Source organism: Salmo trutta, chromosome 8 (genome assembly GCF_901001165.1).
Source record: "Salmo trutta chromosome 8, fSalTru1.1, whole genome shotgun sequence".
NCBI lineage: Eukaryota > Metazoa > Chordata > Actinopteri > Salmoniformes > Salmonidae > Salmo > Salmo trutta.
The window spans coordinates 40,472,027-40,499,979 of record NC_042964.1 but is presented as its reverse complement, the minus strand read 5'-3'; the positions used below and the strand labels follow the sequence as shown (position 1 = coordinate 40,499,979).

Below are 27,953 nucleotides of genomic sequence, written 5' to 3'. Positions count from 1 at the left end.
AAATGATGACACAGAATCTGATTGGTCAGAGTAGTTATTTAGCAGAATTTTTAAAATGTCAAAGCATCAGCTGCTTGTGCATTGGCTACGTGGGTGATGAATGTATTTTGGCGATACGCTCACTACATCCATATCCCTGTTTGAGGCTGTAACATTTGTTTAGGTAAGTATGTGTTTAATGGTGTTTTATTTTTTCACTAGCTACCAGCAACCTACATGTGTATTGCTGTAGATTTTATATCCACTTTAATTAACGTTAAACATTTTAACTAATACATTGTTATAAGCCGTCATACAGTACTTTGTTTGTATTAGTTACATTGCCGTTTTGAGGGTTTCAGTACATATAACTAAACATAGTCTTGTTTATCACCTTCACAGGGACAAAGGCGACTTTAGAGGACAGTCTGAAGACAGTAGTGAGAACCTTCAGGCGAGAATGCCTCCGGGTTCTTGAGTCAGAGAGGACTAACATCCACGGGGCAGATGGAATGTTGATGGTTCTACAGCTGGCTATTGCAGAGGTCAATAAACAGGTAAAACTGGTAACATTTTATAAGCTATGAATCCCTCACTGTGGCAAGTGGCCTACAGCAGTTTCACAGGGCCCCTGCAAGACTGAGAAAGCCTCCAACCTCCCCAGAATAGTAAAAAAAAAAATGTGGGGGGATCTGTTAACTTACTAGAATTTTACACTTTATGCCACGGGGCAAAGGAAAAGGGTGGTTTTATAGCTACTCATGCCATTCTGCAATGAGGCTGAGAATTTGTCATTTTTAAAGCTAATTTCCTGCTATTGTACACATTTTCCCATGAGGCTGAGATTTTTTGTTGTTGCAGTTTTATAGCTAATTTCCTGTTATTCTTACCATTTTTGATATGGCTTATAACATGTTCATATTCTATTGGGGACCATGTATATGCTACAATATCAGTACTTGTTGCATTTACAACTTGTCTAAGTCCTAGCTTCTACTGATTTCAACTAGTTTATAGCTGTGGATTGACTGCATTGTTTGAATGTAATAGTGGCAGTTAATACATTCATCTAAAGCTGGCTAGCTAACAAGCTACATACGGTGCAGACATGTTTCCCATTCATTATTTTACACCATCTTATCACAGCACTGGTAAACCATGGTTGACCAACTCCCTGACCAAAATGGCTGGTCTTTATCCCATCAGAAGAAGCTTCATGTCCATTCTGGTGTACCATTCTTGCGTAACACGCAGGCCCCCCAAGCCTGCTGTGGTACGCTAGTGACTGTGGTACTAACAGACACTGGGATCAAAGCCATAACATTTATTGACAACACGTTTTGGAGTTACGCCATTAAGGCAACGAGTTTATCTGCACCCCTATTATAGCCATTTGGGCCTGGTTTCCCCTGATCACATGGTCAGAAAAGACTCCTGTCCCTATAATAATAACATCATTTGTCCCACCCTTGGTCCCACCAGACTGTATGGGAGGATAATTCACCATGAACTTTGCATTCTGATTCCCTTCACAGGCAGCAGTCATGGCTCTAAGCCATCTGCTTTTGCTCTCTTCTGACAGGAGAGTGGAGAGTTCAGTGTTGCCCTGAGCGACGTCCAGATGGCCTGGAAACACTTACTATTAGACAAACTTCACCTGCCCCTTTACAATGACTCTTCCCGACCAGAGAACTATGACATCATCAGGAAAGAATACGACTCCTTTCTGAAGCGCACCAACACTATGGACCTGATTGATATCCACTCTATGTACAAACAGCTAAGGGTTGATCTGGACCCTGAGGAGCCTCTGAGCTCAGTGAGTATTAGGCCTGATTGAAACTAGGATGAACGACCATGATTGTAAGTTTTAGTCAACTGTTTGATATAGTCTCAAAGGCCAGTTACGCTAACTGCCAAATCTGTGTTCATGTTGTTGCCAAGGTCCAGCTGTTTCAGTTTCTGTCCAGTAACATGGAGACCTATGAGGTGAGGGATTCCCTGTCCCAGGTCCCCTCGACTCCATCAAGCAAGTCAAAGCCATGCAGCACACAGGTAAACAGATATGTCATAAGAATGTATGAACATGTCAGCATAGTGTAAGCAAACTGACTCTCCATTCTCTCCTCACATAAGAGAAGGTGGTTTGGCCAGAATATTAAATGTTACATTGGCTCATATCGTTGTGCAACCAAGGTACTTTCTTTCACTGTTCCCTTTCGTTTTCCCAGTCAGCCTGGCAAGCCTTTCATTCTCTCTTAGCTTTTCCAGTCTTTCTCAGGCACTGGAATCTGTCTCGCTCTTATTAACAGGAACTTTAAATCATATCACTCAGATTTAAGAGCGAAATGTGAATTAAATTACCAGGCAGATGTTTTAAAACGCTACAGACATTGTGGGCTAGGACATGCGCTGCTCTCTCCAGGCTGCTGCCCGGTCAACTGTCTGATTTATGAGTGGGTAGAATACGGGTTGCTACTGTAATACTGCCTGGGGATGACAAGGTTTTTGAAATGTTGGTTTGGGTTGAAGATGGTGTTCTGACTTTAAATGGGGCCGTGTAGTTTGTGGCATCAGCTGTTGTTTTTAAAGGCTGGTAAATCTCCAATGGGTAGGAAAGGTGGTGAGGAGGGTCTTCTGCGCCTATCTGGACCAGCTGGTCAACTCCAAGAACGACATGGCCCTAGCGCACACCCTTGACACCCCTAGCAGATCGCTCGGACGTATAGCTTTTACTGACCTGAAGCACGGAGCAAGAACATGTCACTCTTCTTGGTAAGAATGACAAATTGGCCTCTATTCTTTCCATGTCTGTTTCCTATCATTACACTGACATATGGGTTTAGCCAATGAATGTTGACGACATGACAATCATATGGTCTCGTAATGTTAATCACCTATATATTGCAGGCTGTGACATCATTTGTGAGAGTGATCCAGCTGGGAGGAAAGGGCTATGCCCCCACTGAGTCTGACCCCCTGAGGAAACATGTTAAAGGCCTGTCAGACTTTCTCCATTTCACAGACAATCTGGAGGAGATATTGGGAGACAACCCTAACCCAAGGTACTCACAACCAGCTGGGTTGTATTCATTAGTGCACATTGTAGCAAAACGTTTTGGATTGGAAGGTAAAAACCAACCTTTATTAATGGATATGTTTATGTACTGTAGTCCCTCCTGGTTTGTCTGTTTGGTGCCTAATGAATACCACCCTGGCCTGGCAGACTCCATCTCTGTTTACCCTTGTCATCAAATCCCACCTGCCTATTGCTGTGTACAGATCTGATTTTCCCCTAATGACTTCTGCCCCAGGTTCTCATGATAACATGTGAATTACTAAAACATGTTTATCTCGGCTACATCAAAGTAAAATTGACTAAAAGTGAAAAGATAATATGTTCCTTCCTTGGTTTGATTACTTAGTTAAATTATCATCAAACTTTAAGATTTCCTTGATCACTTTCATGGCCTGTGTATAATTGCAGATTGCTTAAGGTTTTCTCCATCAAGCGTTTGGCAGTGCCACAAATGTGGTTAAGAGATTGTTCGGTCATTCAATGAAAATGTGTGGACTGGACTTTGATCTAAAGCAATGGGAGAAGCCATGCTGTATCACAACAAGGCCTCATTTCCCCTGAATTCCAGTAGCAACTACAGCGCTAGATGATTGACACCTTGGCACTCAGATATATAGCTGTAGAGTCCATGATATTGGATGTATTGTCCCAGTTCCCTCATAGCAGGGGCCTTCTGGGTGTTTATGACTGAGGATTTTCTCCCTGCTCTGCTGTGGTGCCTCTCTGATGGGACACTGGACTGATCTGATGCCAGAATGTCTCTTTCAACAGCCTGCACCCCTACCTCCCCCTTCACACCCTCAGTGGAGTACTGTATTTCCACACACAAACACCTTCTCTGAAGGGTTCAGGGCGTCTTGTTCAGCTAACATCTGGTATCCCAGATGATTCTGTTCCAGAGGCTCACTCCCCTCTCATAATAGCTGGGTCAGGGAATCTAGCCTGCTCCTTCTCCACCCCACCATGCTACAGTGTTGACACTTGCTGCTCTTTTCACACACCCCAATAATGTTGCAGTCACTTCATGGTCAGTGGTGAATGAATGAATGAATAAAGGTAAAATAAAAAAGTGAACCCTTAGATAAAGGGAGCGTCTTTATCATCTTTCTACTCGAGGCCTATAAGTAGAAGACTGCTTGACTTGTCTTCCTAATGGATTAGATAATTACAAGTGTTTTATTATATTTTATGTACACCTGTTTTTCTCAGTATTGCTGGCGTTCGTCTGGTGACCAGTATCAGGGCAGCTCTGTTGAAGGGGCAGGCCAGTGGAGACATTGTGTACGCTGCAGCTGATGAGACCGCCAAGGACCTCAAAGAGCGGATCGCTCAGATCCACCTGTCCCACAGACTGCAGTCGGCTAGAGGGACAGGGATCAGCCCAGCCAGGGTATGACACCTTTCTGGGCCAACGGATCCAACCGCTCTCAGCCTACATGTATATGTCAAGGCCCTTTTTGTTTGATCCACATCAACACCATCAACTTAACACTATAGTGTTTTGTGTATATCCTCTCCAGCCTAGATACCATGCTATTAACCACGCCACTGCTTATTGAGGTTGGGAGACTGTGAAAGTCTTCCCTGTGGCTCAGTTGGTAGAGCATGGTGTTTGCAACGCCAGCATGGTGTGTGCAACGCCAGGGTTGTGGGTTCGATTCCCACGGGGGGCCAGTACAAAAGAGAAAAAAGTGCATGAAATGAAATGTATGCATTCACTACTGTAAGTCGCTCTGGATAAGAGCGTCTGCTAAATGACTAAAATGTAAAAATGTAATTGCTGGATGAAGATGCTTTGGCACTGCCCTGCAGGAACAAGGCAGTCTTACGCGCTGCGGATCAGGCTGTCCTCAGTGGGGAGGAGGGGACCTGCATGCTCACACTGTTCCGGTAAGCATCATCTCGCGCGCGCACACACACTAATCAAAACTTAATATGCTAATAATTCATAGGTTTTCACAGCCTCTTTAACCCCTAACTCATAAACAGCTGCTTTCAGTCTGATTGCTTCTGTGTCCTCAGATCCCCTGAGGTTCCCACTGGCTCCTCTCCAAAACCCCTGCAGCACCGCTTCCAGGAGCGACAAGATCAACTCAAACCCAAGGTACACACACAGCCCGCCCACCCTCCAAGTAGGACCAGGAGACCCGAATACTAAACATCGAATCAGATGTCCAAACATTGAAAAATAATTTCTTTACGTTCTGTAATTTCTCCCCGGTATTGTATTATTTATTTGCTCAGTTGACGCCCCTCATCTTATAACTGGTTTCTACACGTTCACATTTGTACAGCTGTGTTTTTGCTCCCAGCGTTAATCCAGTGTGTTGCTCTGAGTTGAGTCTGGGGTATAAAACTACTCCTCTACAATCGGGGATTCAAACCGGCAACCTCCCAGTGACGCGTTTAGTTATGCTTCTCAACAGGGCTCCACCCTCTTGGTTTGATAAGTAGCTGGTCAAAAGATGCTCTGCTCTTCTGTTTTTGTCAATCCCTCTGAGGGTTTGCCTGTTTACTGTGGTCATTGTATAGCATCCCTAGATGTGTTCTCTTTTCATTCATTGTCAGTAGGTCTGGGACAATACCAGTATCGTAATATTTTTCCATGGCAAAAAATGTAACCACAAAGCAGAACTCTTTGGTCAGGTTGTCTGCTGTAGCTTGGGAAAAAATAAATGTGGCACTGGATGACAACATGTTTGTTTCCAACATTGGGGCTCTTTTCCTGAAGTGAAATCCGCTTCATGTTTTTTTTTTTCCCCCCTTGCCACGATATTAATGAGTATCATGATACTGGTATCAGCCTAAATTATCGGGATGTAAACGGATTGATATAACCAGCGGATGTGGAGGGATTCTCAGTTAGTGCGGTGTTTGCAGCCTGGAAGGCTGTGGGCTTATCGACTTGCCTCAGTGTACATGTTTGCTGTTTTCACTATGCGCTTGTAGAATTGAGACCTGGTGCTAACATGCTGTGCTCGTCAATAACAAGTATACCGTTCCGCAAATACAACCTGGATGTAGAAACTGCTTACTCCTCTAAAACAATGACAGTTTGAGATTTAAAGGGGCTGGGTTGTTCTGTCTCTACATGAAAGACTGATTGAACCCCTTTCAAACATGTGTGCTAAACACATTTTGTGGAAATGGGCTCCTTTATTTGATTGCGCTAGCAGATGTCACTTTAGCTCCCCACATTCTGGCCGTCTTCCTGTGAGTGCGCTGTAATGGTCCCTGGGCTGCTCACCGCTTCCTGAACTCGGCGGGCGGAAGCTTTCTGCATCCACTTCACTTTAAAGATGCCATATCAGTCACTTAACTCGACTAGTAAGGGAAACTTGAATGGTTGCTGAATGTCTTCATCAACCCGGACCCCCGTCCAATAGTTTCATCATACGCTGACGGCAGTCACCTGGCACACGTGCAGATAGTCACATTTTAGTTTTTGCATTGTGGTTCTTTTTTCCATGCTTTTGTGTCTGTTTCAGACAGATTAAACACAGCAAGTTAAGTGAGCTTAATGATGTATTGAATTGCATAATTTGGATGAATAGTATGATACATTATTGATTGACGTGTCTGTGATAATTTGATCTCTGTAACAAGATGCCTTTCAATGCTTTGACTTATTCCTCTTCCCCATGAAATCAAAGCTGGCTCATCATAAGAGGAGCTGCCATAAGAACACAATGCGTCTGCCAACATCTCACCAAATATCCTGATCTTGCAGGTGGGCTATTGGGCTTGTGTGCGTGCATTCAAAAACAAACACCAGACCTGAGAACAGAGCAATTGCTTGCACCTGCTGTTCCTTGAGGTCTCATCAGGATGGGCTTACCTTAGCCTGGCCAGACCAACCAGTCTATAGAGGTTGTCTTAGGACAGCCTCAGAAGCGGTGCCCCCCCCTTATGTCATCCTCTCCCTGTAATAGAACTAGATGCTGCTCTTTCCACCTGCTATAATTGGATTAAGTGTGAACTGCATGTCAGGGGACGTCATGTCAGTCTTTTACCTCTTTGCCTGCATTATGTTCTCCCCCGTCCGTCATTATTTCTGACTTTAGTGAGGCGTTTTTGTTAGCATGTAACGAGGGTACGTGTACATTTCATGCCTGGTGACCCGAGGGTTAAATGTTGTTTTAGGTGCTCTTTTGAGGAGTTATTTTGAGTTCTTTGAATAGCTTTCTTTTGGGCTTTGATTTCACCCCTTTGCTTTACAGTCCCACCCAGTTTTGCACAGTTCTTTTTTCTCCACTGGATTCCTCCTTCCCTTCTGCGGTTCTGCTTGCTGGCCTGGAGGGAGAAATCCTTGAGTCGTGATAATCCCCAGCAGGCCTAGATCAAACAGGGGATAAAGAAGTGGATCAGCCAGGGCCCGGTTTCCCGATAGTGATGGAATTTAGGCTTACGGGTGTTTTTAACGATGCATCTTGCCTACAACGGCTAAATATGTAACATGCGTCTCCCAAAACACAACGCAGAGAGACTGGTCGTGAAGTGCATCTTGGAGCATGTGTCGAAACTGATGAATTTATAAAAAGTTATTTCACAATACTGACAACAGATCAGTTCCGAGAGATATTACCACCCACTGCTGCAAATGTTGACGCGGCTTATTGTAATGCCTACCCAATAAAAATTCATTTAAATCACAGATTTGGCACATTGCGCACATGATACAGTAGGTTACACACCATGCAATGTATTGAAATCATGCAGAGTAGCCTACAAGTAGAAACATGTATAACTCAATTGATTGAACGTAACATGTATATTTCAATGTTGTCATCTCGATTTTCATTTGTAGTATCTTGTTATACGTCGCTTGTTTGTCAATTGCAAAGACAATTTGGTATTTCTGTTATCGGTGGTCAGACGAATAAACCATGTAATTCTTTGTTTTGCGGGGATCTGTATATAAAGTGATGCTTTATATAGTGTGTGAGGCAGGCGTTAGATTACGAGCGTTTACAAGTGCAACGTTAACGAGGCAGATTTAACAACTGAGATTTAACGCTACTCATACGAAGGTTCTAACAATGAATGTAGCCTTTAAGATGCTTTTGAGAAACCGGTCCCTGAGCCCTATACTACGTACGTGGTTTGAGACGTTAACGGGTAACTTTGTTCAACTCGAGATAGCCAGTTCCATTGGCAACGTTAGCATGTATGTATTGGTGGGGCAAACTATCCCAATAGTTTTTTAAATGCATGCCAGCAAAGCCACTACACAACACTAAACAATACATGAATTGCACTGTAACTGTGACAAACGGTGCCCACAAACTGTTAGGGCCCACATAAAGCTTTCCCAACAGCAGAGCTTTCTTTTCAGCACCATGGAGTTGACCTTTACCACCACTACACTTGACTATCAGTGGAGCCTCATCTGGCTGCGAAACAGTTCATTCAGCCTCATTTACTGCCTTTTAAAAAAAACATAGCTGATATGGCTGACTTGCTTAAACAAATGTGGTTTCTACTGACAATTGAGATGTTCAAACTATGGCATAAGGGAATGATGAGCAGATGAGGCAATCCATAATTTTGAGTAAGACATTTAATGAGCGAGTTAAGACTAGTCTATTTCAGCACTTTTGAAATGTACAGCGACAGAATACAGAACACGGGCAATTCTTACAGTATTCGCACTGTACACCATGACCTTTCCAAATATATTTTCCAAGTCAGAGCTTGTCCCCCCCCCCAATTTCCCAGTTGTCTTGAACTCACTGAAATCTCAAGATTTCCTAGTTCTGAGTTTCCAGTTGTTTTGAACACGGCAGAAGTCATGCTGGATTGACAGCATGGCCAATTGTATTCAACCTTTTCTGGCCCATGCTGTTGCATGTGAATGTTTATCCTTTTAAGCTTGGAAAAGATACCCAGAATTGGACCACACCCTCTCCATTGAATAGCAGGCTAGTGATTGCTTTGCAGCGCTTGCAGTTAGCCATTGATTCCTTCCAAACCACTTACTGTTGAGTTTGCGATTTCCATTGTAATGTTTACAGTGCATTTGGAAAGTATTCAGACCCCTTGGCTTTTTCCATATTTTGTTACGTTACAGCCTTATTCTAAAATTGATTATATTGTTTCCCCCCATCAAGCTGAACACAATATTCCATAATGACAAAGCAAAAACTTTTTTTTTTCTCTCACTCTCTCAAAGTTTTGGCAAATTGTACATACAAATCAACTGAAATATTACATTTACATAAGTATTCAGACCCTCTACTCAGTACTTTGTTGAAGCACCTTTGGCAGTGATTACAGCCTCGAGTTGTCTTGGGTATGATGCTACAAGCTTGGCACATCTGTATTTGGGGAGTTTCTCCCATTCTTCTCTGCAGATCCTATCAAGCTCTGTCAGGTTGGATGGTGAGCGTCTCTGCACAGGTAGTTTCAGGTCTCTCCAGAGATGTTCGATCGGGTTCAAGTCCAGGCTCTGGCTGAGCTACTCAAGGACATTTAGAGACTTGTCACGAAGCCACTTCTGTGCTTTGGGCCGTTCATCTTTCCCTCAATCCTGACTAGTCTACCAGTCCCTGCTGCTGAAAAACATCCCCACGGCATGATGCTGCCACCACCATGCTTCACCGTACGGATTGTGCCAGGTTTCCTCCAGACGTGACGCTTGGCATTCAGGCCAAAGAGTTCAATCTTCGTTTCATCAGACCACAGAATCTTGTTTTTTGTGGTCTGATAGTCTTTAGGTGCCTTCTGGCAAACTCCAAGTGGGCTGTCTGGTGGCTTTTCCTGAGGAATGGCTTCCGTCTGGCCCCTCACCATTAAGGCCTGATTGGTTGAGTGCTGCAGAGATGGTTGTACTTCTGAACAACTTCTCCCATCTGCACAGAGGAACTCTGGAGCTCTGTCAGTGACCATCGGGTTCTTGGTTACCTCCCAGACCAATGCCTTTCTCCCCTGATTGCTCAGTTTGGTGGTTCCAAACATCTTCCATTTAAGAATGATGGAGGCCACTGTGTTCTTGGGGACCTTCAATCCTTCAGAAATGTTTTGATACCCATCCCCACGTCTGTGCCTTGACACAATCTTGTCTCTGAGCTCTATGGACAATTCCTTCAACCTCAGGGCTTGGTTTTTGCTCTGACGTGTGTGTTTTTGTGTGTGTGTCTTTCCAAATCATGTCCACAATCAATTGAATTTACCACAGGTGATGATCAATGGAAACAGGATGCACCTGAGCTCAATGTCGAGTCTCATAGCAAAGGGTCTGAATACTTATGTAAACAAGGTATTTGTTTTATTTTTTATAAATTTGCAAACATTTCTAAACCTGTTTTCGCTTTGTCATTATGGGGTATTGTGTATAGATTGATAAAATATGTTTTGGTATTAACTCTTAGAATAAGGCTGTAACAAAAGTCAAGGGGTCATAATACTTTCCGAATGCACTGTATGGCTGATGAGTACTGATACGTTTTATCTTCATATGACAAGGATTTGCCAATTAGATTGTTAACTTGATTCATGATTACTGCTTGCTAGCTAAGATTTTGAAAGTATGATATTGACCTGATCAGTCCAATCAAAGCTACGGTAGTTATAACATCATTTTATCTGTGGCTAATGAACTTGAGCCTTCTTGGATGGGCACTTCTAATGTAAATCTATGGCAGCACCCAAGGTGCTCTCCCCTTAGACTTTGTGGTGGCATAGTGTCCCCATGAGTGACCGAACACTGAGCCTATCACGGTGCAACTAGAGAACATTACAAACACCTACCCTCCGTATTTTCTGCTGGCCGCCCCACCATCACAGAAAGCACTAGGCTGAAACACCTTAATTATGGAGCTGCCTTAATCAAGAAAGCAAAAAAAAGAGACCACGTTTGTATGCGGCTTGATACTCCATGATACATTTGAATTTTTTTACAATTTTTTACATTGTCTGCAAACTGTTATGTGACACTTATTGCCAAAATAACATGCAAAAACCAAAAATATTTTATTTTAGCTAATCAGGTGCAGCTCTGCCCCACCTTCCCTGAATGACAGGTCGCCACTGGCCAGTTCCACAAAAGTGCTCGCTCACCTTTAAGCCAGCTACATTTCTACAGCAACGAATGCTTCAGAACCAACCTGATCCCAGGCAGACAAACTCCATTTATCTTGAATGAAATGTCCAAGCCACAATTGAGGACCAATTAAATCAGATTCCCTCCCTCTCACAAATATTGCTTCATCCCCTTAATTTGAGGAAGACTACTGATTTAAAAAAATATATATTTTATTGATCAAATGTTTGTTAAAAAATAAAATGCCTCAAATTACAGGTATCCTAGTGGTTAAGAGTGTTGGGCCAATAACCGAAAGGTTGCTGGTTCGACTCCCCGAGCCAACTTGGTGAAAAAGCTGTCGCACCTTTTGAGCAAGGCACCATATTTGGTCTGGATAAGAGTGCCTGCTAAATGACAAATGTTAAATTACACTTTAGTAATGACGATGCATTTGAAACTTCACGCAGAGTAAAACTTGTATATGACGTAACGCCATTTTATCAATAGGAATGTGTGTGGGGGGGGGGGTGCTTGTGCATTGATACTAGGATACCAAAGACAGCAAAACTATATTTCAAATGAACACTGCACTTCAGCCTATTTCACACCATCGCCTGCGGAATTTGCAATGACTTTTCTTTCATTTTGATTTCGGCAGAAATTAAAGTGTGGCACTGACTCGCCCATGGATTAAGGTTTCGGGATTGTCTCGTTGAAGAGTTTGGCGTTTGACTAGCCATGTGCGACATGCATGTACAGTTACAAGCCTGCTAGCGCTAGCGGCAGGCGGACAAGCAATATACACTGTCGTAGTATGGAGGAAGCCTGAGAATGTGAAGTTAACTGAAGCTGGCTAGCTTTAGAAAAACCTGAGTAGTTCTAGCTTCAATCATAGTATACTGCTGGGATTGTGGGCCCTGGAGATCAGACTCACTACTTTTTTTTAAATTTTTTAAAATGGGCTTCTAGGTTCAGGTTCATTGTCTAATGGCAGCTTGGCTGATAAATTGTGACTAAGTTTTTCCTCCAGAACTTGCAAGAAAATTGTTTCGATTAACAAGCCCGTTCCTGGAGAGCTACCATCTTGTATGTTCACTCCAACCCTAATCTGGTGCACCTGACCCTCATAATTAGCTGGTTGATAAGCTGAATCTGGTTGGTTAGAACTGGGGTTGGATCGACAACCTACAGGAGGGTACCTCTCCAGGAACAGGGTTGGAGTGAAAACCTACAGGAGGGTACCTCTCCAGGAACAGGGTTGGAGAGCCGTGACAGTTTGTCTTTATTTTTTTAGACCAGAGAGCAAACCATCCGATCTCAGTTTGCCTGCACCTACCAGGACGACTCGGAGCTGCCCCTCAACCGCGTGTTGGACTTCCCCAGCACCATCCAGGGCCCCATCTGTGTGCACCAGGCTCCCAAGCGGACCCTCACTACTGTGGAATCCACCTCTGCCCAGCTCCTCGACAGCAGAAGTAAAAATGTCTAGTTGTGACATCATTCTCCCTTTCTCAGCAGAGACCTGTAACTGCATGTACTAATCTGCATGCTGGTAAACTGCTCCAGATTTCCTCACATATAGTGCAGCGTAGCTACATACCCCCCCCCATCAGGGATCGGCTTCTATTCCCTCTAACGCCACAGATTCGGATCGATGCCCAGACCCACCTTCCCAGCCCTGGCCTTGAACCCTGCCCAGTCCCAGCCCTGGGACTGGTACTTACGATCAACCTTTAAATGATTCCCCATTTTATAAAACCTGGCCGCCCCCACATCTGTAGTAAAAACCTACCCCCCCCCCCCCCCCCCCCCCCCCCCCTTCTTTCTGTGGGAATCCAGGCTCTGCGCCATCGGGTTACATGACAAATGTTCACTTTCAGCTCGCTAGAATAAACACTCTGGCTGTTAAACTGCAGGCTAACGTCAGCAATTTTATCCGTTTTTTTTTTTCTTTTTCCTTCCTCTCTTATGGCAATTTTTTTTCGACCCCAATTGTTAAGCTCTATTACTGTTTCCTCTCTCCAGTGGAGGTTTACCCAGAGGCTGAGAGGAAAAAGGCCCAGCGAGGAGGCGCGACCCGGGGGGTTGCCACAGCGCTGGGGCCCAGGAGTGGAAATGATGCCCCGAGCAGCAGAGCAGGCAGGGGCGGTCTGAAGACCAACATCCAGACAGAAGGAAGCAGCAAGGCCTGTAAACGGAAGCTGGTGGACTGTAGCGAACATTGTGGGTCAGAGTACCAGCCGCCTCTGAAGAAACCCCCCACCAGTGTAACATCAACCAAATTGTCAGGGAAGAATGGAGGGGCTAAAGCCCCCAGTAAGAAGAAACTGATTGCCGGACAGGGCGAGCTCACCAGCTTCTTCAGATTGTTAACTAGTCATTGTCGTGTGGAAGTAGAATGCAGTACTAGTAATGTTGCTTTATTTAATCAATGGTCTGTCTTCTTTCAAGTTGAATGTTCCTGTAATCAATTGCACTTGTTTTTCCCCCAGTGGAGTTTGGCCTGATTTCAGAGGCTTTGTTGTACTTTTTATTTATTTTTTTGCCTCTGTTGTGCTTTCCAACAATTGACAGACATCATCATTTTGAAAGAAAGATCACCAGCTGTAGTGTGTCTGTGGGAGAGTGTAATGCAATGATGCAGAAGAGCTGTTGAGGCAATGTGGAAAGTCTGAGTGGTTGAAACCCAAGCAGATCTGTTTGATAGCCGATCTATGGAGGATTGGCCTGCAGTTTATCTCCCCCTAAGACAAAAGGCCCACCACCAGACACTTCTCCTCTCTCACATGCATCTTCACTACTACTATCATAAACACTATGGAATTTCTTATTTTCTTCACCTGTACAATGGTGACTTTCCAAATGTGGCTATATTATGTGACCCAGAATTGACGCGTACAATTGTTTTCAGGTTTTTCAAAACATTTTTAATAGTTGTTTTATGCATGTTTTAAAACCACAGATGTAAGGAACAGATAAGGAAAGTGTATCGTGTTTTGCAGGAGATTGACAGACGGCAGGGCAGCAGTGTAGGATCCACCACACTCTTATGCTTGCGAACAGGGTCGGTACACTCGTCCTATCATGCATCGCAGCACTGGAGGGAATAAAATTGGTAGAATTGCAGTGTTTTTTTTTTAAGCATTAACTGTTTTTAATAGTGATGTCATAACCTTCAACAGTCTTCAGTTTGTTGCTTTTATATGTCTGAAATGTCACAAGTCCAGCTGATAAAACTCTTGTTCCAAGTAATGAATGGAACATCATGGTGAAAAGTGTCAACACCCTCATTGCTGGTTTTAATGCCAGTATCGTGTAATCTAGTCACCCATTTGACATGCTGAGTGACGGTGACCTGGATCTTTCTAATGTGCACGATTGAACGGATACAGGAACCATAGAAGGAAAAATAACAAAAGGAAGTCGCTGGTCGATACTTACTCTCAAGGTCGGCCTCCCTGCGCTCTACTTTCAGGCTATATTCAGCAGGAGAGTGATCTGTGCCTCGGTCGGGGAGGACAGGAAGAGCTCGGGAGAACGCTGTGTTCATGCCACGTCTGGTGTGCCCTTTCAGTCCAATGTCCTGTGGGACAGAAGGCTAGGTCACTGTCTGGCAGGCTTCCATTAGAGTGGATCAGCCAGCCTCTACATTAGTGTTCTCTGTCCACTGATGATTCTAATGCACAATCAGATTTGGTGAACCAAAGCCGAAGGTTATCTAGCTTGCATGATACAAAAAATATATAACAATACACATGAAAGGACTATAGAATCCAATGTCAAAATTAATTGGACTTTGGGATGGTGTTTTTCTTTTCCATTCATTTGGGATTGATGCATGCCATTTGCCAAATGGACATTTAAGAAGCGGCACAGATCTTCTGGGTCTCAAACCCCGGCCTTCTGCAGGCTGGTCCTGAGCCAGGCCATATGAAACCTGTATGAGAGGGGCCCCATTTATCCAGACATCTAATCTGCCCAAGTGGCTTTATAACTCCTCTCTTCATCGCTCTCTCCTTCTGTTCCATTACAGCAGAGATAACGATGTCCATGACTTGCATGACATACAGATGCCAGACAAACTGAATCACTCCACATGCCTGCCAAACCTTTGATGGAGCGGAGACATTATCATACATTTTGCTACTGTGTGAATCTAATCAAGATAAACACCTATCCTTTTCATCTTTGTTTGATGATGGCTTAAGTTTGAGCGATTGTAAAATGAAGGTTAGTATGACGATGGACATGGATGAAGGAAGATACTTACTGAAAGGATGATGATCTTTGTGTTGCCGTCGCCCAGTCCGTTGTCCAGGATGAGGTCCTGTCTGAACCTCGGGGCAGCCAGAGCGTTGTCGCTCATCATGTCTTCGCCTAGTATCGATCGCAGGCTCTCCTGCTCAGTCCTACCCTCCTCCAGCTTGCCTGTCGGTACAGCTAAGACGACCGAGCGGGTGTTAAACTCAGAGGACAGCACCAGTGTGAATATAACAGAGTATAGGGAGATCATGATTCCTACTATACTATCTTGGTCCTAACGGCCTTGCGAGGGTAATTGAGAGTGGACTTCAGTTGCGCTCACCTGTGATGACTGTTGATCAGTGGCCCATCAGCTCTTTTTATATCACGAAAAGCCAAAACAGTGGATTTTTTTTTAACCATCATAACAAAGCCGTCAAATATGTGCGTAGAGGAGATCTGAAGTCTCCTGCTGAGCTTGGCCCATGTCATCATTGACATGTCACCCTTTTCAAAGTTCATAGCCAATTTGTAAAGCAGCTTTGAATGCTCCTTTATGTAGTCTAATCAGAAGGGAAGGTAGGTGAATAATAGCTGGATTACTGTCAGGTTTAAGGACATGCTGGATTTGAAAGAGGGGGGCAACATCTTTTCCACAGCCTCCTGTAGAGGGGTCTCCTCGGGCCCCTCAAAGATCGTAGGTCTCAAATTGGTCCATTTTCAAAGGTGGAAAGTAAACGGTGGAACATATGCCTACTGTGAAATCTGAAAGAAACCAACATATTGCCTACAGTGAGTTATCATCACCGAACTACGTCAATGGCTACAGGCATTAATGCTCTGGGGAGAGAATATCATCCAGGGTGAACAGTCCTGGTATGAATAGAGGCTGGGTCACTAAGGTCATGTCATCAGACTTCAACAAGACCTATAGAGAATGAAAACAGAGACCCAGGTAGCATTAACCGAACTGACCTATTGGTGATTGGGTATACACCCTTACCGGTTGGGTATTAGGTGGGAGGAAGTCCCTGACTTTTCTGACAACATAACCTAAAGGATACTCCAGGCGCTAGTTATAGGCTAATGTAAAATAGTTTATTCTGTTCTGATCCCATGGTCACTGGTCAGGAAAAACTCTGGGTTCTAGTCATTAGGACCTTGAGTGTTAGCTTCATTGCCCCGGGACTAGGCCCTGCCCATAATGAGAAGCCCACTGACCGCCATCTGTGGCTTACATGGCTTATCACCTCGTGTTCACAAGGGTAATGGCTGTGAGTTTAGGGAAATGAGCGTGGAAGAGTTTTACAAACCAAAGCTAAAGGCCTTGTTGACATAGCTCTCCCAAGCTCCTCTTCAGTTCAGTTAGGAAAACAGACAAGGGCTTACCTTATTAACATCACAGTAGCTACAGCAGAGGGATGGAGAAATGGGACATGAATAATAGTTATTGAACTCAGCTGAAGTGATTGTTCTTGGAGTTCACAGCCTTTATTTTGTGAGTATTTGTGTTGGAGGCTGAGGGGCTCTAGTGAAGGACTGAACTGGTCCACAGGGGCCCAACTGTTCCAGGAGCAGCACAATTAAACCTGGGGAGCTTCAAGATCTATTGTTTTAACCTCGCTCTATCTATCTCTCTCCCCCTCTATCTCACTCTCGCTCTCAATCTATCTCACTCACTCTCTATCTCCCCCTCTCAATTCAATTTCCAATTGAAGGGTTTTTTTTGGCATGGGAAACACATGTTTACATTGCCATATCAAGTGACATTGATAATAAACCAAAGTGAAATATACAATACAAAATTAACAGTAAACATTACACTCACAAAAGTTACAAAATAATAAAGACATTTCAGATGTCATATTATGTCTATTTACAGTGTTGTAATAATGTGCAAATAGTGAAAGTACAAAATTGAAAAATAAATATAGGTTGTATTTACAATGGTGTTTGTTCTTCACTGGTTGCCCTTTTCTTGTGGCAACAGGTCACAAACCTTGCTGCTGCGATTGCTCACTGTGGTATTTCACCCAATAGATATGGAAGTTTACCAAAACTTGATTTGATTTTTAATTCTTTGCAGGTCTGTGTAAGGGAAATATGTGTCTCTAATATAGTCATACATATGGTAGGAGGTTAGGAAGTGCAGCTCAGTTTCCACCTAATTCTGTGGCCAGGTTCATTTCTCTATAGGTGATGGCTCTGTTATGGAAGGTTTGGGAATACTTTCCTTTTAGGTGGTTGTAGAATGTAATGGCTCTTTTCTGGATTTTGATAATTAGTGGGTATCGGCCTAATTCTGTTTTACGTTGTACACGGAGGATATTTTTGGCAGAATTTTGCATGCAGTGTCTCAATTTGGTTTTTGTCCCATTTTGTGGATTCTTGCGGAAATAAATGTGTGTGTTTTTTTGCCAATTTTAACCATACACTTGTTGTTTGTGTGCATGGATTTTATGTTGTATGTTTCCCCCCCCAACACCACTTTCCATCAATGTGTATAGCAGACCCTCATGCCAAATTGAGTCAAAGGCTTTTTTGAAATCAACAAAGCATGAGAAGACTTTCCCTTTGTTTTGGTTTGTTTGTTTGTTTGTTTGTTAATTATGGTGTGCAGGGTGAACTTGTGGTCTGTCGTACTGTAATTTGGTAAAAAGCCAATTTGACATTTGCTCAGTACATTGTTTTCACTGAGGAAATGTACGATAATGCAGAGGATTTTCCCAAGGTTGCACTTGACGCATATCCCACGGTAGATATTGGGGTCAAATTTGTCTCCACTTTTGTGGATTGGGGTGATCAGTCCTTGTTTCCAAATATTGGGGAAGATGCCAGAGCTAAGGATGATGTTAAAGAGTTTAAGTGTAGCCAATTGGAATTTAGTGGTCTGTATATTTAATCATTTCATTGAGGGTACCATCAACACCACAGGCCCTTTTGGGTTGGAGGGTTTGTATTTTGTCCTGTAGTTCATTCAATGTAATTGGAGAATCCAGTGGGTTCTAGTAGTCTGTAGTCATTGATTCTAAGATTTGTATATGATCATGTATTAGTTTTTGCTGTTTGTTCTTTGTTCAAGGGCCAAAAAGATTGGAGAAGTGGTTTACACAAACATCTCAATTTTGGATAGATAGCTCTTCATGTTGTTGTTTGTTTTCCAAATTTCCCAGGAGTGGTTAAAGTCTATGGATTCTTCAATTACATTGAGCTGATTTCTGTATTGTTTTAGTGATTCGCCATAGTTGGCTCAGGTTTTCTGGGTCTCTATGTTTTTGATTGGATAGGTTTCTCAATTTCTTTCTTAGGATTTTGCATTCTTCATCAAACCTTTTTTCATTGTTGATATTGTTCTTCGGTTTTCTGTTTGACATTTTTTTATTTGATAGGGAAGCTTGTAGGTCAAATATACTGTTTAGTAGGTTTCCACAGTACTTTCCTTCCAGCTATAGCATTTCTTAATTTTATTCAGTTCCTTTGGCTTTGATGCCTCATTATTGAGTATTGCTCTGTTCAAGAAGACTGATTTTTCTGTGATCTGATACGGGTGTCAGTGGGCTGACAGTACCTACTGTAGGAGTCCCCTCAAAGCCTACATTGACTATGTACATACTCAGTGTGCGACAGAGCTTGTCTATTGATCAGTTGCTCCTGTTTGAGGTGTTGGGGCTGCGTTTGAGGGCAATGTCCTTTAGGGTCCGGGCAAAAGGGGGCACTGCTGCCTTATATAGGTGGACCTGGTCGTAAAGGCTGTTCAAGTCCAGGGTGGAGTGGTGGGCCAGGTAAACATTTTGGTTTTGAGGCAGAGTCACGGGAAATGTCAGGAGGGCTATCAGGGTGGCTGACAGGGGGGGTGCTCAGATGGGGTGGGATCTCCTGGGCTTGGGGTTCTTCATTTGTCTGTCCTGCTGTGATGTTGAGGCTATGGTCAGGGGTGGACTGTTCTGCTGTGGTGTCAAGACTTTGGTCAGGGGCTGAGGTGAGCTGTTCTGCTGGCTTCTCTGCAGGGATAGCCAGCTCTCTAATGGGTTGTTCTCTGTCACACGGCCTCACCCTCTCCTCCAGCACTCTGATCCTCTCCTTTAGTGCTCTGTTCTTCTCCTGCTCCTGCTCCTGCTCTTTCTCCTGTTGATGTTGTCTCACCACGGTCCAGAGTGCAGATATGTCTCTCTCTACCTCCAGCTCTCCGGGTCTGGTCGAGGGGGTGTTGTTGAGCTGGACAATTTTTTGTGCTGACTGGAGTAGTGTTCACCTGCTGTTCCAGCTCCACCTGTCTTACCTCCAGCTGGGTGAATTTATCTGTAATTTCAATGAGGGAGTAGTACTCTGTGCTGGGAGGTTGACTTTCTGCTTGGGGTTGCTCGTCTGGGCGGTTGTATGATAAAGAGGTCTGGTCTGACACGCTCGGGGTGGGGGTATCTTTCCCAAGAAAGAGCTTATCCTGCTGAGCTATCTCTTTGATTATGTGAAAGTCCAGCTGAAACTGTTTGGGGTTGCCCCCTACCATTACTGTTCCAGACTTGTACAGGTTAACATTGGCTGACTCCGAGTCCTCGTTGTCTAATAACCTGAGTTTCTACCCATCGCTAACACCCCCCCTTAACAGAGGGGTAGTGTGTTAATATAGCACTGGAGTTGGAGTTTTGATTTGGAGTGAAGGTTATGTTTTGGAGTGTAGTATCCTATATATGTCCTTGCCAATTTTTTAAAAATTATTATTATTTGTCACATGCACCGAATTCAACAGGTGTAGACCTTACAGTGAAATGCTTACTTACAAGCCCTTAACCAACAATACAGTTTTAAGAAAAAAATTAACTGAAGTAAAAAATGAATAACATGAAAATAAGAAAAATAAATAATTAAAGAGCAACAAAAAAAAGAACAGTAACGAGGCTATATACAATGGGTACAGGTACAGAGTCAATGTGCAGGGGCACCGGATAGTCGAGGTAATTGAGGTAATATGTACATGTAGGTAGAGGTAAAGTGACTATGCATGGATAATAAACAGAGTAGCAGCAGCGTAAAAATGGGGGTGGGGACAATGCAAATAGTCCGGGTAGCCATTTGATTAGCCATTCAGGAGTCTTATGGCTTGGGGTAGAAGCTGTTAAGAAGCCTTTTGGACCTAGACTTGGTGGTCCGGTACCGCTTGCCGTGCGGTAGCAAAGAGAACAGTCTATGACTAGGGTGGCTGGAGTCTTTGGCAATTTGTTGGGCCTTCCTCTGACACCGCCTGGTATAGAGGTCCCCGATGGCAGTAAGCTTGGCCCCAGTGATGTACTGGGCCGTACGCAGTTGCCATACCAGGAGGTGATGCAACCAGTCAGGATGCTCTCGATGGTGCAGCTGTAGAACTTTTTGAGGATCTGAGGACCTATGCCAAATCTTTTCAGTCTCCTGAGGAGGAATAGGCGTTGTCGTGTCCTCTTCACGACTGTCTTGGTGTGTTTGGACCATGATAGTTTGTTGGTGATGTGGACACCAAGGAACTTGAAGATTTCAACCTGCTCCACTACAGCCCCGTCGATGAGAATGGGGTGCGTGCTCGGTCCTCCTTTTCCTGTTGTCGACAATCATCTCCTTTGTCTTGATCACGTTGAGGGAGAGGTTGTTATCCTGGCACCACACTGCCAGGTCTCTGACCTCCTCGCTATATGCTGTCTCATCGTTGTTGGTGATCAGGTTTACCACTGCTGTGTTGTCGGCAAACTTAATGATGGTGTTGGCCATGCAGTCATGGGTGAACAGGGAATACAGGAGGGGACTGAGCAGCCACCCCTGAGGGGCCTCCGTGTTGAGGATCAGCGTGGCAGATGTGTTGTTACCTACCCTTACCACCTGGGGGCGGCCTGTCAGGAAGTCCAGGATCCAGATGCAGAGGGAGTTGTTTAGTCCCAGGGTTCTTAGCTTAATGATGAGCTTTGAGGGCACTATGGTGTTGAACGTTGAGCTGTAATCAATGAATAGCATTCTCATATAGGTGTTCCTTTTGTCCAGGTGGGAAAGGGCAGTGTGGAGTGCAATAGCGATTTCATCATCTGTGGATCTGTTGGGGCGGTATGCAAATTGGAGTAGGTCTAAGGTCTCTGGGATAATGTTGTTGATGTGAGCCATGACCAGCCTTTCAAAGATCTTCGTGGCTACAGACGTGAGTGTTACGGGTTGGTAGCCATTTAGGCAGGTTACCTTGGTGTTCTTGGGCACAGGGACTATGGTGGTCTGCTTGAAGCATGTTGGTATTACAGACTCGGTCAGGGACAGGTCGATGATGTCAGTGAAGACATTTGCCAGCATGCTCAGACTACACGTAATGGTAATCCGTCTGGCCCTGCGGCCTTGTGAATGTTGACATGTTTAAAGATTTTACCGAATATATCTAACTCTAAATCTATCTTTTTGTAAAAGCATGCTGAAATTTGCAGGAGCACATCTGCTCTCATCTGCTCTCTCTCTCTCTCTCTCTCTCTCTCTCTCTCTCAAAATGTGAACAGCTCAGTCCTGTGGTATTTTTTGTATTTTAGCACGCAAAAACACAATTGATATCATTTTGTCTTATCAGCCCTGCTTGTTAATCTTGGAAGACCCTGTAGTTAAAGCATATGTTGATGAACCACCTCCTTTCTTCAATGACCTTTGAGATGGTGAGGCTCAGGCTCTTTATCTGGGGCTTTTTGCTGTTTTCCCCTGAGTTACATTTCTAGGAAAACATTACCATAATTCTGCAACTAAAGGACATTAACATAAAAGGGAATAGCTAAATAATCTTGAAGGAGAAAGATGTCCATTGTGTTCTCAGGCCATATTTGTTTGATCTCCTTTGAAGTCAGAGGGAGAGTTGAACATGAGTGTTTCCAATCTTCAGTTGTTGGATCAGAGAATCTGTGCACCTTGTTCTGCAGATTTTTATTGGCTCAACCAATACATCATGAAACAATTGGGTAGTAAACAACTCAAACATATGGATCAGGAGAGGTAAATATGTATGTTATGCGGAACAAAAGCAGGGCACTGGTGATATCTTTATTTTCGGGAATAATGACTTCTAATAATGACATGTATGCCACAATATATCAGATATATGAAACTGTTGATTGACTTGTCACAGTATGCCGCTACTGCCTTAATGTTTGCTATTTTGGTTCAAAGTTTCCCTCTGGTTTTGACAGCTTAATTGCCCTTCAAAACATGGAGAGATGGCTGGCTGTGGGACAGTTTTCCCATCATCTCCCAGCTGCTTGCGTCACCTATCAGGGGGCGGTGTTGTAATTCGGTCAAATACATCTTTCAGTCAGAACCGAAACCCTCTGAAGACCTCGCCAGATGACATCAGCAGCAGCATCATGTTATGGTTCTCTGTGGAGCAACATATTATTTCCTTGTCCTGTTTAAACACGCTGCTTTTCATCGCCGACCCTCAACTCCTATAGTAAAAACAGTACAGAGCTGGGAGAGGAGTACGTAATGCTGGGAGCTCCAGGATGCTCACTATGTACAGATTTCTGTTGTTGTTGTGAAGATAAAGGTGGGGGTCTTGAAGTCTGTCTGGTGTGGGGGTGGATGCTTGGAGGTGGGGGCCTTTAGGACTGTCTTGCAGCAGGCAGAGTTGTGGGAGTAAGGGGCTACGATTGGGCAGGCCTCTTTGTTGCCCAGAGAACAGACCATGGTTTCCTGGAACAATGCAGCTGATGAGAGGCTCTCCAAGGAAAATATGGGTCTGACATCATGGGTTCTTAAAGCACACAGCTGAGCCAACACTCTCCTGCCATAATCAGTACTCAGTGAATTTCCACTGCTGAGGGAAATGGAGGAAAAATAAGACAGAGAAGCCCCTATGGGCATGGGTCCCTTCCCCTTCTACACCCAGGTATGGCTAGAAGTTGAAATTGAGAGTTTCAGTTTGAAATGGAAATGCATAATCCAATGATATACAAAGTTACTGTCACATTGGCTGGTGTCCTAAGGAGAGAAGAAAGCCAGGAAACAGTAGTGATGGGGAAAGATGTTGAGTTGAAGGACTAATATACAGTGAGAACAATAAATGCAATTGCCAGTCCTTCATACTACTGTAAAAGTAATTGATACCCAGTATTTATTATTAAAAGAAAACTACATAGAATTTTGCCAGACTAACACAAATCATCCCTCCCCCTAAAACAACCAAGAGGAAAAATAGTGAAATTGGAGTGTATTAAAATAAACCACAAGGTCATTTAAAAGACAATAGCGTATGTAGTTGTAGTAGGGTTTTGGAGCTTCCACTTCAGGGCTGGTCCAAAATCTGAGTCCTTAGGTGCACTCAGCCCAGAGCTCATAGAGTCCATCTGATCAATTTGGGAAATAGATACTTGAGACTGCTCCTTCCAGAATCCTTCTGCTGGTGTAGCAGAGGTGCAATGGAGAAATTCACGATTAGAAATGAAATTACAGAATTACAAATCAGGAATTAGACCGCAGATGTTAAATAGATTCTACTTATTTTAACATAATACACCATTGAGGAAAATGTCATTTTGTAAGGAATCAGTAGTTTACTATGAAGTATAAAAGTGAATTATGATGATAAACTGATTTGTTATGGTGTGGTCATTGTGGTCCAAACCACTCTATGCAGTTACCCCAATACCCAGCCTCTTGTATCCAGCCGAGGTTTCTTGGAGATTTATTTAAACTCTAAATCCTGCAAGCTTGCAAACTGCAATTTGTCTATTCGGGCCTAATAATTGATCTTCTATTAGTCATTGAGAGGCTTGTATGAAATACCATCCAGGATCACCGGGCCAGACGCTTGCCAACTCCCTGCTCCACACTTGAAACTGTTATGTCTGCTGAATGGAAGCCAGAAGGCCAATTTATCTGTGAAAATGACTTAAATGTTTGGTTATATATTCATAAAAAAGTGCTGACAGCGAATGAAAGCTTTGTCCTGTCACTGCAGAGCCGTCTGTCCTCTAAAAAGCTGAAAACGCAGGCGCAGCTCTCCCCTCAGTGAACCCACACCGACTCTGTTTGCCTTGGCGGAACAGGCCATCTTTTAGGAAGTATCACTTTGTCATCCAGTGTGTATTCAGTTTCAGACTGATGGTGAAATGATCTCCAATCTGAATCATGTGTTGACATACAGCCGACGGACATAATTGATTTTTATAGTTTTTGCACATGCTCAGAGAGACAAAAGTGAGCTTTGTTAGAATGCAACACTAATGTCTATGTCAGTGACACCAAGGTTTATTTTACAGGTCTGCTGTGGATAGCTTACTGTGCTATAATTACATAATAGGGAGAATTGTGTGTTAATAAGATGCGTTGCTGTAGAAAGTCTCCTCGACCTCTCAGTTTCATTACATCCATTGGATATTCATACTTGACGTTCATTGGTTGGTTTTCCCTTGCATCAAGCGAGAGGGACATGGTGATCAATTACACTCCAAATACTGATACAAGAAAGAAAACTGTTCACCTGGCTGTTTATGTTTTTCTTCTTATGTTTGCTTGCCAAGTAACAGTGGTAAAAACATCTTCATGTTATTTTATTAACGGAGGATATTCAAAGGTTTCTCAAACGTGCCTGCAGAACATTCTGACATGAGCATGACAAATGATATGAAATAAGTGCCCAGACGTTGTCATAATGTTGACAAGTGGTTTATTCAGCAGGAATGGTGAACAATCTGTCAGTATTTAAACATTTTCTACAGAAGGCAATCGAGCACCAGAAATAACAGCGCTGTAATTAAACAGTTTCTTAGATGATGGTGAGCTTTGGAATCCCATGGCAATCAATTCAAATGTTTTCCTATTCTAGAGCGCTTGATAGAGTCAAGTTCCTATATGTAATTCAAAATACAGTTTTCATTCCTGTTTGTGACATTGTATCTGCTAATTGTGAGATAAATGGTGACAAAGAATCAGTCAAAATAGTGTTTTGGGAGTCAGATAACTGGATTAAAAATCTAGATTCTATCATGCTCATAGCTTTCCTCTGTTGCTGCCTCTCAAGAGGCCACCATTATTATCCTTTATGCCTGCATATCGACAGTCCCACAAAGTCCCACATGGTAAACTTCCATCTTCAGCTTTGTTTCAGGGAGAACTACACTCTTAGAAAAAAATGTACTATCTAGAACCTAAAAGAGTTCTCCGGCTGTCTCCATAGGTTAACCCAATGAAGATCACTTTTTGGTTCCAGGTAGAATCCTTTTGTTTCCACGAAAAACCCTTTTCACAGAGGGTTCTACCTGGAACCAAAAAGGGTTCTCCTATGGGGACAGCCGAAGCCTAAGAGTGTAGAACTGAACTGGGGTCAGTCTGACCAGCGTATGCTTCAGGGGATGAATGAAACGTACACTTGTATTACTCAAGCAGCATTAGCATAGCTGAACAGCTGATCAGATGGATGGAGACCGATCAAATGTGATAGCTTATGATTGACAGTTGTCAGTTTACCTAAACTGTCTTTCATTAAATACAAAGCTGACAATGCAAGTTGAATTAGATTGTGTTTTAATTTAGCTGAGATCTTTGGTATCAGTCTGGTGATATGGTACTGAAGGACAATCGTGCTGATAATAGGAGCAAAATCAACAACCTAATTTTTAAAACCACATACATGCATCTCACGGAGGGTCAAATGGGATGCGGCCATAGAGGTCATCCTGGCTTTCAATTCACCTGGCAATATCGTCCGTAGCTATACAGTTGGGGAAAAAAGTATTTGATCCCCTGCTGATTTTGTACGTTTGCCCACTTACAAAGAAATGATCAGTCTATAATTGTAATGGTAGGTTTATATGAACAGTGAGAGACAGAATAACAAAAAAAAAATCCAGAAAAACGCATGTCAAAAATGTTATAAAATGATTTGCATTTTAATGAGGGAAATAAATATTTGACCCCTCTTCAAAACATGACTTAGTACTTGGTGGCAAAACCCTTGTTGGCAATCACAGACGTCAGACGTTTCTTGTAGTTGGCCACCAGGTTTGCACACATCTCAGGAGGGATTTTGTCCCACTCATCTTTGCAGATATTCTCCAATTCATTAAGGTTTCGAGGCTGACGTTTGGCAACTCGAACCTTCAGCTCCCTCCACAGATTTTCTATGGGATTAAGGTCTGGAGACTGGCTAGGCCACTCCAGGACCTTAATGTGCTTCTTCTTGAGCCACTCCTTTGTTGCCTTGGCTGTGTGTTTTGGGTCATTGTCATGCTGGAATACCCATCCACGACCAATTTTCAATGCCCTGGCTGAGGGAAGGAGGTTCTCACCCAAGATTTGACAGTACATGGCCCCGTCAAATGATGCGGTGAAGTTGTCCTGTCCCCTTAGCAGAAAAACACCCCCAAAGCATAATGTTTCCACCTCCATGTTTGACGGTGGAGATGGTGTTCTTGGGGTCATAGGCAGCATTCCTCCTCCAAACACAGCGAGTTGAGTTGATGCCAAAGAGCTCCATTTTGGTCTCATCTGACCACAACACTTTCACCCAGTTGTCCTCTGAATCATTCAGATGTTCATTGGCAAACTTCAGATGGGCATGTATATGTGCCTTCTTGAGCAGGGGGACCTTGCGGGCGCTGCAGGATTTCAATCCTTCATGGCGTAGTGTGTTACCAATTGTTTTCTTGGTGACTATGGTCCCAGCTGCCTTGAGATCATTGACAAGATCCTTCCGTGTAGTTCTGGGCTGATTCCTCACCGTTCTCATGATCATTGCAACTCCACGAGGTGAGATCTTGCATGGAGCCCCAGGCCGAGGGATATTGACAGTTCTTTTGTGTTTCTTCCATTTGCGAATAATCGCACCAAATGTTGTCACCTTCTCACCAAGCTGCTTGGCGATGGTCTTGTAGCCCATTCCAGCCTTGTGTAGGTCTACAATCTTGTCCCTGACATCCTTGGAGAGCTCTTTGGTCTTGGACATGGTGGAGAGTTTGGAATCCGATTGATTGATTGCTTCTGTGGACAGGTGTCTTTTATACAGGTAACAAGCTGCGGTTAGGATCACTCCCTTTAAGAGTGTGCTCCTAATGCTCCTAATCTCAGCTCGTTACCTGTATAAAAGACACCTGGGAGCCAGAAATCCTTCTGATTGAGATGGGGTCAAATACTTATTTCCCTCATTAAAATGCAAATCAATTTATAACATTTTTGACATGCGTTTTTCTCGATATTTTTGTTGTTATTCTGTCTCTCACTGTTCAAATAAACCTACCATTAAAATTATAGACTGATGATTTCTTTGTCAGTGGGCAAACATACAAAATCAGCAAGGGATCAAATACTTTCCCCCCCACTGTATGTGAATGGACAAGATGGAGTCCTAATCTTAACCACTACACAACAACTGCATTGTATTGTATGTGGTGATGATTACAGCTGTGGGTTGCTGATAGATGTAAGGATATAAGTACCACATTAATACTTTAGGTCAGACCGTTATTTTAATACGTTTTTTTTGGATCATTTCTATCCCATTTTATTGATGTCCAAATGCATCAACAGCCCAAAATTGTAAAAAGTTGTAATAAATAAAACATGTCTTACTTTGTGGGGAGCTGAGAACCAGATCTGATCCGCTGTGTCACTTAAGCTCTTTAACACATGGGCATGATTTTACAAAACAAA

The 27,953-nt window shown here is 43.4% G+C and overlaps 1 protein-coding gene and 1 pseudogene across 1 annotated transcript; one reads left to right on the top strand and one right to left on the bottom strand.

Annotated features, from left to right (window-relative positions):
- The first annotated feature begins 5 nt into the window (after window positions 1–5).
- Window positions 6–14,358, top strand: LOC115197965 (PCNA-interacting partner-like; annotated as a pseudogene).
- Window positions 13,847–15,669, bottom strand: LOC115198941 (pro-MCH 2). The gene is made up of 3 exons (XM_029761378.1): window positions 15,352–15,669; window positions 14,523–14,664; window positions 13,847–14,178 (listed from the first exon to the last, which is right to left on the bottom strand). The coding sequence occupies exons 1-3, from the start codon at window positions 15,592–15,594 to the stop codon at window positions 14,129–14,131; spliced, it is 435 nt and encodes a 144-aa protein (XP_029617238.1). The 5' UTR covers window positions 15,595–15,669; the 3' UTR covers window positions 13,847–14,128.
- Window positions 15,670–27,953: the final 12,284 nt, after the last annotated feature.